Genomic DNA, 18,389 nt, shown 5'->3' with positions numbered 1-18,389 from the left:
ATCTGAAGATTTTGTTAATATGCAGCAAGTTTCTTTAGAAAATATTAGATAATACTGCTTCTAATTTAGAGCTATCCCATTTATTTTTTTCTGATAGTCTTTTTTCTGATAGTCTGTGATTAGTCTGTAGGTTTTTGAGGTTCAAAAATAAAATTTAAGTCGACTAATGGTCCTTTTTAGGTGTAAGTTTTAAATTATTCTTAAAAACTTTTTTTAAGTTCCTCTTTGAGAAATACTAAAAAGAGCTGAATTGCAATTAAATTTTTTAATCTTCATAAATTTAAATTTATTTTTGTGGTTTCTTTTTTTTTTTTTTTTGAGACAGGGTCTTGCTATGTAGTTGATGCTGGTCTTGAACTCACTGTTAACCCAGGGTGGCTTTGAACTCACAGTGATCCTCCTGCCTCTGCCTCCAAAGTGCTAGGATTATAGACCTGGCTTATTTTTGTTTTTTAATAGGACCATAGTATTTTTGTAATTTCCCTATGTAGCTAACAGTTCATAGAAAATAGCACTTTATGTCAATACGTATTCCTCTGTATGTTTTCAACTTTTTCAGTTTAATTAAGCTACTTTATTGTTCAATAGTTTTTGTTAAACCTAATGTGTGAATTCAGTACAAGGGAGTTGTGATTAAATCAGGATCTAGGGACTCAGTGTATAGACCAGCTTGGCCTTGAACTTGTGATTCTCCTGCCTTAGCCTCCAGAGTGCTGGGATCACAAGCCTGTGCTTTTGAATGTAGAGTTCAGTATGAATGTTAACTCTTGATTCCTTGGCATGCAGAATAAAGTTTTTAAAATTCACTATTGCCCTTTTATCTCCAGAGGATATGTTCTAACTGCCAGTGAATCCCTGAAGCTTTAGATAACACCGGATCCTACATATTGTATCTTTTTTGTATACATATATTCCTGTGATACAGTTTAATTTATAAATTAGGCACAATAACAGAATGAAAAGAACTTACTGTATATTTCAACATAAATTTTTTTTTAAAGTTAGAACTTTTACCTTTTTTCTTAAATAAGAGTCTTTAGTTTCTCTGACATAGCCAGATTGCTTGCATTGCTATTCTTTTGCATTGGGCCATTATTAATTACTAAAATAAGAGTTACTTGAACATAAGCACTGTGATACTGTGATACGTGATCTTATAACTAAGAAAACTGAGCACATACAGCATGGGTATGCTGGACACAGATAATACATGGGCAGGACAGAACTAGATGGTATGAGATTTCATCACACTATGAATGGCATGAAATTTATAATTATGAATTGTTTCATTTAATATTTTTGGGCTGTGGTTGTCCATGGGTGACTGGATGTTCATAAAACAAAACCACATATAAGGGGGCATTACTATGAAAAAGAATTTATTTTGTTTTGGTACTGAGAATTGAACTCAAGACCTTGCACTTGTAAGGCAGGTGCGGTGCCACTGAGCTAAATCCCCGGCCCTATGAAAAACCATTTTAATGAATCAAATCACTGATGTTCTTGATTCAGGTAGATTATGATATTAATGCTAAGCTACAATTTTACATGTAAAGATAGTTCATGAATTGACTTGTTTTTATTACCCAGGCTCTGTTGGTTATAATTCTGTTTTTTTCCCAGATGGAGCTTTGTATAAAATAGGATAATTTATAAACTGTAGGCTTTTCTTTTTTTCTTTATTCCAGAATATGAATAAATCATACCTACTGGATCACAGCACTGTACAGTTTTTTTTACCCTTAGCTTCTTAGAAGGAAAAGTACCACTTGCTAACTTTACCATATGGAATCAACAGATGCAATCTAATCTTTTTTTCTCTTTTTGAAGAGAAAGAGAAAAGTAGTAAGAATGTTGAGCTTTTAACTTTGTGAAGATTCACCCAAGATTTGACTCTTAAATGTAAAGGCTGTTATCTAGTGCCAAGCTTGTTCTGGCTTGTTTACTCTATTCTTGCCCTCAGAGGCAAGAGAAAAATGGGTTGAAAGTGACAGTCTTACATTGAGTGTGCATAGACCCATTTCAGTGAGTTTATCTTGCTAAGTGAGATATGTTTGAGATATGCTTTATTTATCTAAAACTTCTAAAAGTCAAGACCATGAAACCAGAGAGATTTTGTGATAGTTATTTTGGTCTCAGGAATCAAAGGTATAAACTTCCTTTTCCTTTTTTAAAAAACTGTTTATTTGGATAAAATTTCTTTTCTTTCTTTCTTTGGTATCAGGGTTTGAACTCGGGACCTTGAGCTTGCAAGGCAGGCATGAGAACCACTGAGCTAAATCCCTGGCTATAATTTCTAGCCTAAGAAAAAGTTGCAAAAATAGTACAGAAAATCCCATATACTTTTTACCTTGCTCCTTTAAGTGTTAACACATTCCCTCCCTCTTTTTTTGGCGGGGGGGTGGGGGCAGTACTAGGGATTGAACCTAGGGCTTTGCATGGTATGCAAGTGCTCCAGCCCTTGTCATTTTCTTTCTATAAGTATACACACATTTTACTTTGTTTGTTTGTTTGTTTTGAGACAGATTCTCACCATGTAGTTCAGGCTGGCCTTGAACTCAGAGCAATTCTGCCTCAGCCTCCTGAGTATTAGGATTATAGGCATGTGCCACCATGCCTGGCTCAATATTTTACTCTGAACAGTTCAGAAAATTAAGTTATAGGCATGTTGCCCTTTAAATACCACAATACAATAGTGAAAATCAAGAAAATAACATTGGTATGATCCTATTATCTAAGTACGAACTCAGTTTTAAAATGATCTCTAAACTTTCTGTAATTTGAGAATGAAGGAGAGTACTCAACCTTTTTGTTAAAATCCAAGAATTTTCTTTTTGTGGCCTCTATTTTTTGCTACATTTTTTTTAATCTCAATAAAAACATGTAAATTGATAATGATTAAAAAATATCACCCAGGCCGGGGATTTAGCTCAGTGACACTGCGCTGGTCCTGAGTTCGATCTCCGGTACCAAAAACAGAAAATATCACACAGTGTGTAGCATCTGAAATGTGAAGCACCTGAAATCTAGAGCCTTTGTTTAGAATATGTGAGGGAGCTGAAAATCTTTTAAAAATTTCCTTTGGTTGTTTGTTTATGACTTTGAACATGTAAAGTTTCAGTTGTCTACAGTATAATAATCAATTTTCCTTTAGATGCCCTTATTCATATAGCTTATTATTACTCCTATGCTATATTATAACTACAAAATTTAGGTTTATCAAGAAGATAAGATGACTTCATTTTCTTTCTTTAAAAGGCTTATAGCCAAGCTAGGGATTTAGCTCAGTGGTTCTGCCGCCTGCCTCACATGCACAAGGTCCCAAGTTCGATCCCCAGTACCAAAAAAAAAAAGAAAAAAATGGGCTTATAGCCTTTCCCCATTTAAAATACATACATATTGGGCTGGGGATTTAGTTCAGTGGTTCCGCCACCTGCCCTGCAAGCTCAAGGACCTGGGTTTGACCCCCGTACCAAAAAAACAAACAAACAAAATATATATGTACATATTATGAGAAAATGTATGTTTGCAGTCTTAGTTCTTCATGGATGAACTTGTCTTAGTTTTTCAAATTATTCTCACCCTAACTTTGCTGTCTTTGCTTTGTATAGAATATGGTTTTTGGTCTTTATTTCCTTTACTGGTGTTACAGGATTGGCATATATTTTCTGATTTGACTATCAATACATTGGAAAAAGAAAGTCTTGTTAAACATTTTCCCCATATTACTTTTTTTCTATATTTTAGCATAAATTATAAGTAAGCTTCCCTAGATCATATTCTAATTTGCATTTTCTGAATATCGTAGTAATATTTGTCATTTGCTATTCCAGATCCAGGACAACAGATTGTCACCAGGAAATATAATATTTTTAAAAGTATAACTTCAACTGGTGGCAATCCTCCTGCCTCAGCCTCCCAAGTGCTGAAATTACAGTTGTGAACCACTATGCTGAGCCACCATAGTAGTTTTTAAAAATTTTTTTGTTAGAAGAATTAGAAAAAGTATTTCTCAGCCTGGACTACATCGTGAGTTCAAAGCCAGCCAGAACTACATAGTGAGACCCTGTCTCAAAAAAAATTTTTTTCTTCTATAAAATTAGTGTTTAATGACATTAGAATTAATGTGCAGTCATCTTTTACACAAATACCATTGTAATTTTCTCATTACTGCTAATCAGATTTCAAATATTGAAATTGTCTTGTTGGATTTATTATATTTACAATATTGAGTAGGTTTAAAAAGAAAATGAAGACATATTAAATTTGCCTTTGAGAGATGTTCTACACAGTAGGACAAAGACTGTAATTTCTGGTTGTGAAATCTTTTGACAGTTTGAGAAACTAGGATTAAAGCAGAGGAGTTCTGTCTTTTCCTGAACTTGGTACTGTGCCACACAGACTGAATGTAGTGTGTAAATAATAATTATATAATTTGAGATCTTAAGTTTGAAAAATGACTTTCATATTGTCCCTGCTTTCCTCCCCTTCTACATCTTATGTCCATGTGTCCAAGAAGATTGCTACTTCACATTATTTAAAAACTCCAAACCTTCTGGCTTCTTGCAGGTCTTTATTATGCTTTGTATTATCATATAACTATTTATAAGATAATGTTTAATATAGTCAAATTTTAAAGTACAAGTATAATAGTGAGCAGAGAAAGAACAATAGACTGTACAGAGGAGATGGAATTGGTGTGGGAGAAATGAACAATTTGGAGGTGCATGTTAAATGATGGTGTGTGAGAATTCTCACCTTTCTGAGTAGTGAGGTTGGACATGATAAATATGTTGGAAATAAGCCTCAGTGAACACTGATTCTGTGTGAAAAGCACTTTGACTAGAAATTTGAGGTGATTTAATTGTGTATCATTAAAAGATTGGATAGAAAATTAAGATCAGATCATGAAGCACTTGCAGAGTTAAATACAAGATTTGAGTTAACCATCCAAACAATATCAAACTGCCACTGTGGTTTCTGAGCTCAGAAGTGATTATAAATACGATAATTTTGGAAAAATTAATTTAGTTGTATTCAAATTTGAGAGCCAGTAGAACTTAGAGATAGAAAAAATATTAAGAATCTATTGTAGGGCCGGGGATTTAGCTCAGTGGTTTCGCCGCCTGCCTCGCAAGCGCAAGGACCCAAGTTCAATCCCTGGTACCAAAAGAAAAAAAAAGAATCTATTGTAGTAATTCATAAGAGTGAAAGCCTTGGTTAGAATAAAGTTAATAGGAAAAGATCTGAAGAATATAAGATTCTTAGAAAACAACCTTTTCTTTTTCTTATTTTATAAATTGTAGAGGAATTGCTAAGACTTGACTGCAGAATTTTAAGAACAGAAACTAAATTAGTGATGGTGATAAATATACAAGTGAGAAAGCTATTAAGGGGAGCTACTTATGAGAAAGTAATGTTTTCTTTCTCATTGAATTTAACTGGTGGTAGGACATCTAGTTATTTTTTCAGTTATTAGAGAATTTGTTCATTATCACTTCATTGACAAAGAGAAAATCCTCATGTAGCTCTGAGTTTCTCCTTTATAATTGTTTTAGAAAATTTAGAGTATGTGATATGTTACATACATTAAAAAGTTGAGTTGCATAAGCATTTTTTTAGAAGTTAGGAGCTACTGTAAAATAAGCTAATATGGGCCGGGGATTTAGCTCAGTGGTTCCAGTGCCTGCCTCGCAAGCGCAAGGTCCAGAGTTCAATCCCCAGTACCAAAAGAAAAAACAAAAAAAGCTAATATGTAAGATTCCGTCTTTCCATTAAGGCTTACCATGTTATTGCCTATATTTCTATTAGATACATAGAAGAATGCTATTTCCTGCATAGTTACATATATTTAAAAAGCCAGTGAATAATCATATAGCAGTCTTATTAGTCAATTAATGGTGAAATTAGTGAATATAAAATATTTCCCTATTTTTTACTTTGTATTGAATAGAATGTTGTTTTTGTTTGGGGGGATGGTGCAGTACTGAGCATTGAACTTATCCTCAGTCCCTTATCTAAAATTTTGAGACAAGTTCTCACTTAAATCACTAAGCTGCCTGGGGCTTGAATTTTTGATCCTCAGTCTCCCAGAGTACTGAGATAATGGGTGTATGCTACCATGCCTGACCTTTTCTGACAGTCTTATAAACTAAATTTTCTTTCAAAATATGGTTTAAATAAATGATTCTTCCATTTCTGAAGTCCAGAATTTAAAGTACAGAATATTCTGCAGTACTTCAGAAGCTTTTCAGTTTTGTATATTTTGGCCTTAGTTATCCCAGCAGTAGCTTGCAGTTCCTTAAATTTATGGCCTTTGATAGTGTTGAATTTTCATATCCTTCTGAGAAACAGAGCTCATGGGTAAATCTGCAATATAAAAATTATTTTCAGCATTTTCAATTTTGGAAAAGTGAAAAAATTTTGAGGAAAATCAGGGTTGTTACTGAAAGATTTGTGCTAATGTGGCAGGAAAATAGCCATGGAAACATCAGGGAAAGTTATTGTTTGTTGCACCCTCATGAAAGTCATTTGTATTTATTTCTTTAACTTTTAAAAATAATGAATTAAGTTGAAAGCTCATGTTTTATTCTTTACTTCAGTAAACATTAACCTTAAATACCAAAATTTTCATTTGTTTTAATGGTATCTTCTGTGTCTATGACTTTACAGAACTTGGGCTCAATAACAGAAGTTCTCCCCTCTCTTCTTCCCCTTGACCTCTCCTACTCCTCTCTCTTGCCCTCACATATTTAAAGTACACAATGGAAATATATTTCCACAGAAATCCACAGAACAGTGAAATCTTTAAGTATTTAAGCTCTTTTAATGTGTTTTGGGGAATTGTATAGAAAATTGAAGACATCTTTAATGATACTTTAATAACTGGGACTTCTTAAAAGTCTGTTTTTTAAGTAAACTGGTTTACTAAAAGGCTGCTAGCAAGTCAAGCGGTAGCCATTAAATGAACCTCTACTGCTGACATTAATTTACAGGGGTCAACAGGACAAAACTCTGCGACATGATAGCTGATCTGGGAGATGATGAGCTGCCCCACATTCCTTCAGGAATCATTAATCAGTCTAGGTCAGCCTCTACTAGAATGACTGATCATGAAGGTGCAAGAGCAGAGGAAGGTACAAAATTTAGCTACCATGTTTATTTACATTGCAAAAGACCTTAACTCCAAATCATATCTTAATTGCAAATTTTCTGCTGTTTAAAATGCTGAAGATCACTTTATATGATCTTCAGAGAAGGTGTTGGGCAAGCTCTTGGTGTAACTGTCTTAAGGATTTTGAATGTTTTGGCTTCTAGTTCTTCATATTTGTGTTTGTTTTTAATGTTAAATGGAGTTGTTTTCATCATAGCTAAGTTCAGGGTATTTTAAATCTAACCAGTATCTAGAAGGAGAAAAATTTACAAAATTACAAAATTTATAGAAATAAACTTTAAATTATGGAAAAAATCATTTTGTCATATGGCTTGAATTTAGCAACTGTTATTAACTACCACTTACTAGAAGATAATTAAGTAGTAGGCATTGTGCTTTGAACTGTACATGTATATTAATTTGAAAAATACATATAACATTTTGCTAGTTTAATCACTTTAGAATAAGACAACATTATTATTCTTTAACTTGGCAGCAAGTATATACTCAAGTAATGAATTTTCTAAAATTTGCCTAAACTGGAAGTGTAGGAAGTGAAAGTACTACCTAAACATATTTTCCAAAATTGATTTTAGCTGAAGATACTTGAGTAATTTATAATCTTAGGCCTAGATAGATAATTCTAAGTCATACATCTGAATCTTTAATCAGATTATTTTAATATATGGGATATGCAGTTCATATCTAATAATTTGACAGATTGAATTTTATTGATGTTCCTGCATCTGTTGTATAGGGAATTTGTTTGCTTTAGTCAAAAAAATTTTGGACTCATATTTTTTTTTTTTTTTTTTTAGTACCAGGGATCAAACTCAGGTCCTTGGGCTTGCGCAGCAGGCAGCGAAACCACTGAGCTAAATCCCCAACCCTTGGACTCATCTTTAGCACTTCCTTAATCTGTAGGAAAATTTGAAGAAATCTAAAAATTACTAAAATAGAACTAAAGAAGGAATGAAAAATGTTGATTTTTCTGGATCTCATCTCTAGTAGTGAACTATTTTATTGTTTTACATTAGAAATTTTTTTTTTTTGGTGCCGGCATCAAACTCAGGTCCTTTGGCTTGTGAGACAGGCGCCGGAACCACTGAGCTACATCCCCGGTCCTAGAAAATGTTTTCTAAAATGCATATACCAACTCTTTATATTTCATTATTTTTCATTTTGTACGCTTAGCACTTTAGCTTAACTTTTTTTTTAACCACATAATGCATAGTACAATTTGCTAAAATTTGTGTAATTAAGGTAAATTTTTAAGGTGAAGATTTTGCAGTTCATGACAAAATCATAGCAGTAATATGTATGGATCCCTTTATTTTAAAAATATTTCAAGTCCAAAATTTATGGAAAAGGTGAGACAAGCCTCACCATATCAATTTAGAGCTCTCTGTGTGTTTGTTTATGTGTATGTGTGTGTTTTAAAGAATAGATGTCAGTAACCTCTTTCCTGCAGTGGGAGGAAGGAAATGGGGGAGCTTGATAAACATGAATTTAATTATACCTTTGCAACTGTAAATCTTCCTAAAATTTGTTATTTAAGGAGATTCTAACTGACTTTGAACTTCAATTGAATCCATAATCTATTTCTTTTGATTTCCGTTTTACACCTCAATTTATAAAGAAAAAATGTCTTTTGTAGGAGAGCCACTTGTACATTACAACCTTTCAGACTATTGTTACTAAAGACTTAGCATAAATTGTGCTGCCACTGAGTCAACCAAAATCCTTAATTAATTGTGTTCTTTAAGTTTGGTAAAATTGGAAGAGAGAGGGAGAGTTTGTTATGTGAGCTACAGATTTTCTTGGCCATAGTGTCCATCCAAAGGAGGACTCGTGGGGCCAGGAATTTAGCTCAGTGGTTCCATTGCCTGCCTCCAAAGCGCAAGGTCCTGAGTTTGATCCCCAGTACCAAAAAACCCAAAAAAAACAACAAAAAAAAAGAGGACTTGTTACAGACATAAAAAGAAGCTTTGTTAAAAGATCTCATTTTGTACATCCCAAAATCGCCATAATTTTTATTGCTTGCTTTAGTATTTACTAATAAAGTTTTGTTTCTGTCATTAAAAACTTTTAATATTTTCTTTGATAATGACATTTTAATGCCCATATAACCATATGCTTTAGGTAATTATATTAACATTAACAAAATGAATTATTAGGCTAGAAATTAATCCTTTTGGCAGGGAAATGAGCAAATTGAGTAGTTACTCTGATTACCATATGCCACAGTGATGGGTGATATGGAAAGCAAATAATATGTTAAAAGATTTTTGTACATAGATATACGTAAATGTTAAGTAAGCGCAGTAGCTTGCTGTATATGTGTGTGTAGAGAAAGGGATAGAAATCATAGTCGCATGATTAATTAGAAATGAGTATAATACTAATTTTTTGTTAAATGCACTTGATCTGAAACTTCAATTAAAATAGTTAATATTGCCAGGATACTTTCCTTTACCTGCCCCTAAATTGGTCTGTTAATAATCCTGCAAAAAGAATATGTAACAGAGCAAAATAGTTTATGTTAAAAGTTATTTTATTAGCCTTTTAAGATTTGTGTTACTGAATATTTTTGTAACTGTTAGTGGGAGGAATTGTGACACTTTAACTTGTTTAGAAACAAATTAGAAGCTTCAAAAAATTATACTGGCAGAAATGCTTTTGATTATATTTTACTCAATGACTTTATGAAATTATAATCATTGAAAAATAAATGCTACTTAGTTTCCCTATATATATTTTTTCCTGTCAAGTGTAGCCAAATTTACTTTAGATCAGTTGTCGAGTTATAACTTCATTTTAGGGCTCTGTTTGAGTCACATTATATAGTTAACTTTGATAGGATAAAATAACAAAATATTCTAAATAGAGAATTATTTTACTTTTTCTATGGTATATAAATTATATCTTAAAATTATTTTTAGTATTAACAATTGTCTGATTTCATTATACCTGTGTTCCTGTAGCATATTGAATTTATATCATTTTTCATAGGAATTTTTTCAAATATCAGGTTGAATTTTTTAACCATCTCCCTTTTAAATCTGTTCATAAATTTTAAATGGTTTGAAATGCTAGGTTGTGTATGACTTAAGTATTTCTCTTTTGCCATCTTAATATTAATATGTTGCTTTCAAAGCAAATGTTTGAAGTGATATTTAGAATTATTGCTTACACTGCTAACTGTTAGAGCCAAATAGTCAGATAATGATGTAGTCATTAATTCAAATTATGGCAGTGTTTAATTGGTCAATAGTATGTATAAAAAAAAATTTTAAATTAATTGGTACTGCTAATGTAAACATAGAAAGCTGTAATACCACACAAGATACAGATGAAGAAAACAGTAAAATGGACATTTCATTTGTATTTTGTTTGAAATTGAAATGACAATTCTGATTAGAAATTTAAAATTCTATAGTCAACATATATTAGTTTCTTCATCTTAGAAGTGTCACGAGAAGCAAAATAGGACATTAAAATAATAATAAAGCGTTAAAGCTGGAAGCCATTTTGAAGATCACAAGGATTACATTTTTAGGAACTGACATTTTTAACAGAACTTTTTTATAGACCATTGCACTGAATGAACTATTTTAAGGTCAGTGGTGGAGATTTGTTCCCGGAGGAATAGCTGAAATCTGCTCTTTAACTTTTATTTAATTACCATTTGTCCTGTTTCTTACTTAACATATAAACTATAGTTATAATTTAGTGAAGTGATGAGGGATTTAAATAGACAAAGCTTTTGTGCCCTACCTCCTACCCCCACTAGTATATTTGGTACATATTTGATTTGTGGAAAATAACTACACTGTAATCAACAAATTGTTCATTATTATTCAGTAATAGAAATTTTTTAGCAGAAATGGGAAAATAGAAATTCATTATATTACTGAATATTATAACTGTTAAGTGATTAAATTTCCCCCACAATATTGTCTTGTACTGTATGATTTTTCAGCATTTAAGAAGCGGTTTTGTTCTTTATAGCTGAACCAATAACGTTTCCATCTGGAGGAGGCAAGTCATTTATTATGGGTTCTGATGATGTTTTGTTAAGTGTACTGGGCCTTGGAGACCTTGCAGACTTGACGGTAACAAATGATGCAGACTATAGTTATGATGTAAGTGCAGTTTTATTTTTAATTTTTTAATGATTTAATAGAAGACTCATTTTTGGGAATCACTTATAAAACAGAATTAATGTCAAGGTGCATGGAAAAGATAAGTTTAAGTGTGTCAATGTGTTGATTTGAAGTGACATGAAGTTTTTCTTTGTAATTTTCTTTGCGGTTTTTAAGTTTTTCTTAGGTATTTTGGTGGATTAGCTAGGAATTTGGGATTATTGCCTTAAAATACTGGTCAATAAATATATTTTGAGTAGTCAACTCTCAATTATCTGCTCAAATTAAGCCATATTTTCGTGTTAAGAGAAAATAGCTAATCTAAATCAGTTAATCACCCTTTTAAAAGCATGTTTTATATTTTTGAGCTTTTATTTTCTTAAGGATAATGTTAAAGTTAGCGTGCATCATTTCCTGAATATTTAACGCCATTTGTTGAAGGGTGGAGAGAATGGAGGAGGTAGGAATGACAATGTTAGAGGTGAAACTAGTCTTGGATTAAATTTTTCCTGGATATTTAACACTCAGTTGAGAGTTAACTATAGTATTTGTTTTGATTTTTATTTTAATGAATTGCAGTTTTTTAGCAAGTCAATTCTTTTTTTGTTTTTCTGCATTTTTACTTACTTTAGCATGTTCCTTAGAGTCATCAGTCAGCTTTGGTGGGCTGGATTATTCTCATTAACATTTTAAAAGTATATATGCAACTAAATTATAATAAATTTGTGATTTAGAAATGGTTTCATAGCTTATCTTTACAGATGGAGAAATGAGGGTAAAAAGATCAACCTCTTATCAGTATCAAGAGTTAGGAAGATGGTATGAAAAGATTCTTGAAGGGCCTTTAGTTCAGACTTTTAGAAAGACTTTTAGAAAGTATCCTGATTTGCTGCCTTTAAAAATTCCACTCACATGCTAGTAAACTTCCTAAATGACAGCTGTACTGTTTACTACTGTATCCTAGGATATTTGGTAATTTTTATTTTTTTTTGTTATTTCATTTTCATGTAAAGTTGCAGCAATGGTAGTTATATTCTCATCTGACCTTTATTAGGAGCTTTGGGTTTAGCTTCACAGTTAGGTAAAGACAGAATAAGAAGCTCTTCATTTGACCTAGGTATTTAAAAGCCTAATGAAATTATTCTTTTGGATTCTTAATAAATGATGAAGATGTGTTGTAAAGTTTTTAAGGTTTATTAAATTTCCACGGGACATTTAGCTGAACAGTTTTAAGTTTTATACACACCAAAAAAAAAAAACACTCCACATCCCTACAAATGTACTACTTTTACCAGTGAATAGTATGCTTTTTCTTTTTAGTTGCCTGCCAATAAAGATGCCTTTCGAAAAACATGGAACCCCAAGTATACACTACGTAGCCATTTTGATGGAGTACGAGCATTAGCTTTTCATCCAGTAGAACCTGTGCTGGTTACTGCCTCTGAGGACCATACCCTGAAACTTTGGAACTTGCAAAAAACAGTTCCTGCCAAAAAGCAAGTATTTTCATATTCGCTCTTTTTTTCTTCCAATTTTTGTTTGTGTGAATAATTATTCCTCTTTGTTGTCCCATATCTTTTATATGCACATTTGACTGTGATGTATGGTTATTTAATTGTATTCTTTTCCCCCCATCCTTTTTTGTCTCCATTTTAGGAGTGCCTCTTTAGATGTAGAACCTATCTACACATTTAGGGCCCACATGTAAGTTTTATTGAATTAGTACTTAACCATAGTTTTAACTATTATTAATCCAGAAACCTGATAATTTTGTCAGTGTTTGAGACTAGAAAAGACATATTATTTGAATAACACCTCATTAGGTCAATAATTATAATAGGAATGTTCAACTGTACATGTTTACCTAAAACAGTTTTTGGGTATTATATAAATTCAGAGATTGGAGGGATGGGGATTTGAGTTTCTTCTTAGGATGTATAAGTAATTTTTTCCCCTTCTTTTCCTATAATAGTGGCCCTGTTCTGTCATTAGCTATTAGTTCTAATGGAGAACAGTGTTTTAGTGGTGGTATTGATGGAACCATTCAGTGGTGGAATATGCCTAGTCCTAATGTGGATCCATACGACACATATGGTAAGTAAAAGGATCACAATGTGTTTTTTTAAGGGAATACAGCTGACAAAAGTAAATACCACAAATACTGTGGAAGTTTTTTGTATATATGATAGTCTCTTCATTTAGATCTTCTATGTGCTATCAAGTTCCTTCATTAAAGAGAAAAATCAAGAAACATCATACCATGACTTCTGAAGTCTGTGAATTGGTACTTTCTCCATGGTGTCTTTAAAAATATATATATTAGGGTCCAGGGATTTAGCTCAGTGGCCCTGTGCCTGAGTTCCATCCCTGGTATAAAAAAAATAAAAATAAAATAAAATACACACACACACACACACACACACACACACACACACACACGTATATATTAATTGAAATGTTTATTTCAGTACTAGTTAACTTAAATAGTGCACATTCAAAATACTAAGTGAGGGCCAGGGATTTAGCTTAGTGGTTGGTCCTGAGTTCCGATTCCCTGTGCCAAAAAAAAAAAATACTGAGTGAAAGACATTGGAAACAAATAGTAATGGTGAGGGTGTAAATCATTTTCGAGGGGCAAAACTAATTTCAAAATGGAGAAAAATTATATAAGTGACACTTTTAGGAATTTTTTCTATAAGAAAACCTGCATATGTGTTCAAATATATTTACAAGAGCATTGCTTATAGTTATAAAATACTAAAATGAAATGTTTATGGATTATTTGTTCTTTCTTTTTGACACATACTTAATACCTACATTTGCCAGGCATAGTGGTAAGCACTTTCTCAATAAATAAGATTGTCTAATGGAAAAGGTAGACATTAAACAAATGAGCAAGGGGTTGGGGTCTATGGTTACAAATTGTTGTAAGTGATAAAATAATTACAGAGGATAATAGGTGATTACCTTCTTTAGAGATCAGGAATGGTCTATCTAAAATAATGACATTCAAGCCAAAATTTAAAGGATAAAAGGTAATTTCAGTAAAAAGTTTTAAGCTAAGAAGTGATCTCAAAAATTACGGTTTTTTTTTTTGGTACCAGGTATCGAACTTGGGACCTTGCACCTGCAAGGCAGGTGGCAGAACCACTGAGCTAAATCCCTAGCCCAAAAATTACATTTTTAAAAAGTAACTGACTCTTGCAGGCAGAAAAAATTGAGGGTTGGGGAGAGTGAGTACTGTTACTGTAGTAGGCCCGTGGAGTTGATGCTGTCAGGATTAGAGTGGTGGTGGTGGTATTAGGGAGAAGTAGGTTTAATACATATTAGGGAAGTACAGCAGGATAGACAGGACTTATTGATATATTGTATTGAGTGGATGAAGTAATAGGTGAGTGACCTTGATTTGAGTATGCTTTTTAATTAACAGCTTTATTGTGATATAATTCACATATCATAAAAATTCATCCCTTTAAAGTATATGATTTAGTAGTTTTTACTGTGTATATCAAGTTGTTCAGCTATCACGTTTCAGAACATTTTCATTATTAGTACTGGGTTTTAGCATTAGCAACTAAGTACATAATGGTAGTTTCTGTGGAGATGGAGGTAGAACAAGTGTAAGGAGGTGTAAGTGGGTGAGATGAATTTTAGGTATGTTAAGAGATGGCACTATCTGATCACCAGAGGAAACCACTAACGGTGAACCTGCAGAATGGGAAAAATTTTTTGCCAGGTGCTACTCAGACAAAAGACTAATATCTAAAATATATAAAGAACTCAAAATGATTAGACCCCCTTAATTTAAACACCCAAAATGGGCATCTAAAATGAATAGACACTTTGCAGATGAAGAAATACAAACGGTCAATAAATCATGAAAAAATGTTTAGCATCACTGGCCATTCGAAAAATGCAAATTAAAACAATACTGAGATTCCATCTCCAGAATGAATGGCTGCCATCAAGAAACCAATGATAAATGACAGTGAGGCTGTCAGGAGAAAAGGACCCTTCTCTATTGTTGGTGGGAATGTAAACTGATACAACCACTATGGAAATCAGTATGAAGAATCCTCAAAAAATTAAAAGTAGAAATTCCATTTGACCCAGATACTCCCCTTCTAGGTATCTTTCCAGAAAAGTTAAAGACATCGTACCGCAGTGATGTATACATACTCATGTTTATAGCAGTCCAATTCATAATAGCTAAATCTTGTAAACAACCTATATGCCTGTCCATAGATGAATGAATAAAAAATGTGGTGTTTATACACGATGGAGTACTACTCTGCCACAAAAAGGATAAACTTGAAGGCCAGGGATTTAGCTCAGTGACACAGCGCCTGCCTGGCAAGCGCGAGGTCAAGTTCAACCTCCGGTACCAAAAAAACAAAACAAAACAAAAAGGATAAACTTGAGTCATTTGTAGGAAAGTGAATATACCTTGAGACCATAATGTTAAGTGAAATAACTCATGCACACAAGCTTAAATATTGTATGGTTTCTCTTATATGAAAATATGTAGACAGACAGAAATAAAAGACAGAAATCGGGAAAAAAGAGAAAGAAAAGGTAAATCTAGAATGTATAATGTATTTTAGAATGTACCTTGACTAAGTACAATTATCCTACATGTTTTATATGTTCTTCATCAGTCTGTGTATATGATAATTAACTTTATAAGGTCTTATAAATAAATGAATCTGATGCTGGAAATGTAAAAGGGAGTGGAGAGAGTAGGGAAAAAGAATTGAAATGTGTTATGTACATGAACCAATTCCCTACAGACATGTACTAATAAAAGTCAAAAAAAAGCAAGAGATGAACCTATCAGGTAGAAGGTATGCAAATATGGAGCTCAAAGATATCAGGGTTAGAGATAAAAATATGGGGAGTCCTCTCCATGAGGATGATAAAGCTATGAAAATTGATGATACAGCATGAGACTACGTTGTGTAGTGTAAGAAAACAGCATGGTGGCAGAGGAGGTGAGCCAATCCCAGTGCGCCCAGGAGGAAGCTCCCTGGCCACCATTTCACGGCTCCCCGGGCAGAGGTGAGCTGTGCAGGCACAAGCAGCACCCCACCCCCCACCCCGGTCTAAATGAGAAGACATGTAAACAAGCCTCAAAACCAGGCTTCAAGATCACCTAACGCAACACCAAAGGGAAATGAGATGGAACACTGATACTCAATTACCTGGACTCACTGAACTGGCAAGAAAAGAGGATCTGGAAAAAATGAAATCAGAAATAATTTCTCAGATAACAGCACAGATTGTGCCCATAGTGCAAGACATGATTAATCAATCTAGAGAGGACACAGATAAAAAAATAGAGGAGCTCAGAAACATGATGGAATCCCAACATAGGAAACAAATGGAATCCATAAAATGGATGCAAACAGATTTCCAGGAGATTAAAAACTCCATTGAAAGTTTACACAGGAGAATGAGCAATGTGAGGACAGAATTTCGGATATAGAAGATAAGATTGCAATTAGTGATCAGGAAAAGAAAAATTTCTTTAAAATAGTAAGGGACCATGAGAAATCAATCCAGCAGCTGCTAGACGATGCAAAGAAGAATAACATAAGACTGATTGGAGTCAATGAAGAAACAGGAGAGAGTGCAGATGACATTAAAAAAAAAAAAACTTCACAGAAGTGATGGCAGAAAACTTCCCAAGCAGAGGAAAAGAACTTGACATATAGATAAGGGAGGCATATAGGACTGTAACTAGCCGTAATAAAAAAAAAATCTGCACACAGGCATATAATTGTTAAGATTCCAGAAACTCAACAGAAGAACAAAGTTCTATGTGCAGTTAGAGAAAAGAAACAAATCACATACAAAGGAAAGCCCATCAGAATCACAGCAGTCTTCTCAACACTAACCCTCAAGGCAAGAAGAGCTTGGAGTGATATATTTCAAGCCCTAAAGGAAAACAGCCTCCAACCCAGATTAATGTACCCTGCAAAAGTATCTTTCAAAATTGATGGAGAAATAAGATACTTTCATGACCAAGAGCACCTTAGGAACTTCATGAATCCCAAACCAGCATTCCAAAAAATTTTAGACAATATCCTAGGAAAAGACAAAGAGGATCACAACCCCAGGAAGCCCAGCAGAATGAATCCATTGGGCGCAACAAGAAATTAAATGCAAAGGAGGAGAATCCAACAAGCAGAAAAAGTCATGACAATGATAAGTCAATACATACCTGTTATAACCATCAATGTTAATGGTCTCAATTCACCATTCAAAAGAAATAGACTGGCAGAACGGGTCAAGAAACAAGATCCAACAATATGCTGCATACAACACACTTAATTCAAAAAGAAACTCATAGACTGAAAGTTAAAGGGTGGAAAACAATACTCCATGTGATGGGAACCTGAAAAAAAGCAGGAGTAGCTATCCTCTTTGCAGATCAAGTGGATTTCAAATGAAAATCTGAAACACTTCTGCTCCCCAGAATTTCAGATAAGGGATAGTCAACTTGTATGTACAAATCTATCGTGAACAACGTGTTTTCTTTCCTCTTAAGTAAAAACTTAAGAACAGAACTGTTAGTTCTTAACAGTAATACAAGTAATTTCTATCTTGTTCCAAAATGGTTTTATCATCTTACATTCACATTAGCAGTATTTGAAAGTTCTAACTGGTTCACACCTAAGTTGACATCTGTTCTTTTGAAACTTTTAGCTTCATCTCCCTAATGAGTGTATATATAATACGATCATGTTACTGTACTGATTAGTATTTTTCTGATCCTAGTGTTGCACAGCTTTCCTTGTGCTGTACCTGGCTATTTGTCATCTTCTTGTGTCTGCTTTTTGATTGGGTTGTCTATTAACGAGATATAAGAGTTCTTTATATATTCTGGCCATTGGTTATATGTATTATAAATATAGTCTGTTCAAGGACTACTTTTCATTTTCTTAACGAAGTCATTTTAAGTTCTAAATTTTGATAGAATCCTATTTATCAATTTTTTTCTTTTGTACATCATGTTTTTTGTATCCTAGGAAATTCTAACCCTAATTCTACCCTAGGAAATTCTACCCTAAATTCATGAACATTTTCCC

The 18,389-nt window shown here is 33.2% G+C and overlaps 1 protein-coding gene across 6 annotated transcripts in view; it reads left to right on the top strand.

The window, feature by feature from the left end:
* The window catches only part of Strn3 (striatin 3), a 96,248-nt gene that overhangs the window by 63,921 nt on the left and 13,938 nt on the right, over positions 1 to 18,389 (top strand). For 4 of the 6 annotated variants that reach the window (XM_004864037.4, XM_004864035.4, XM_087197250.1 and 1 more), the window contains 5 exons: positions 6,996 to 7,136; positions 11,165 to 11,298; positions 12,619 to 12,794; positions 12,955 to 13,002; positions 13,271 to 13,392. In XM_004864037.4, coding sequence (XP_004864094.1) covers positions 6,996 to 7,136; positions 11,165 to 11,298; positions 12,619 to 12,794; positions 12,955 to 13,002; positions 13,271 to 13,392 — 621 coding nt within the window. The remainder of the gene's footprint in view (positions 1 to 6,995; positions 7,137 to 11,164; positions 11,299 to 12,618; positions 12,795 to 12,954; positions 13,003 to 13,270; positions 13,393 to 18,389) is intronic. The other 2 variants (XM_004864038.4, XM_004864039.4) reach the window with 1 other exon arrangement.

The sequence above is a fragment of the Heterocephalus glaber genome, unplaced genomic scaffold (genome assembly GCF_053883595.1).
Source record: "Heterocephalus glaber isolate CG9 unplaced genomic scaffold, H.glaber_assembly_v1.0 deba00001662, whole genome shotgun sequence".
Classification (NCBI taxonomy): Eukaryota; Metazoa; Chordata; class Mammalia; order Rodentia; family Bathyergidae; genus Heterocephalus; species Heterocephalus glaber.
This window is presented reverse-complemented; position numbering and strand designations above follow the sequence as displayed.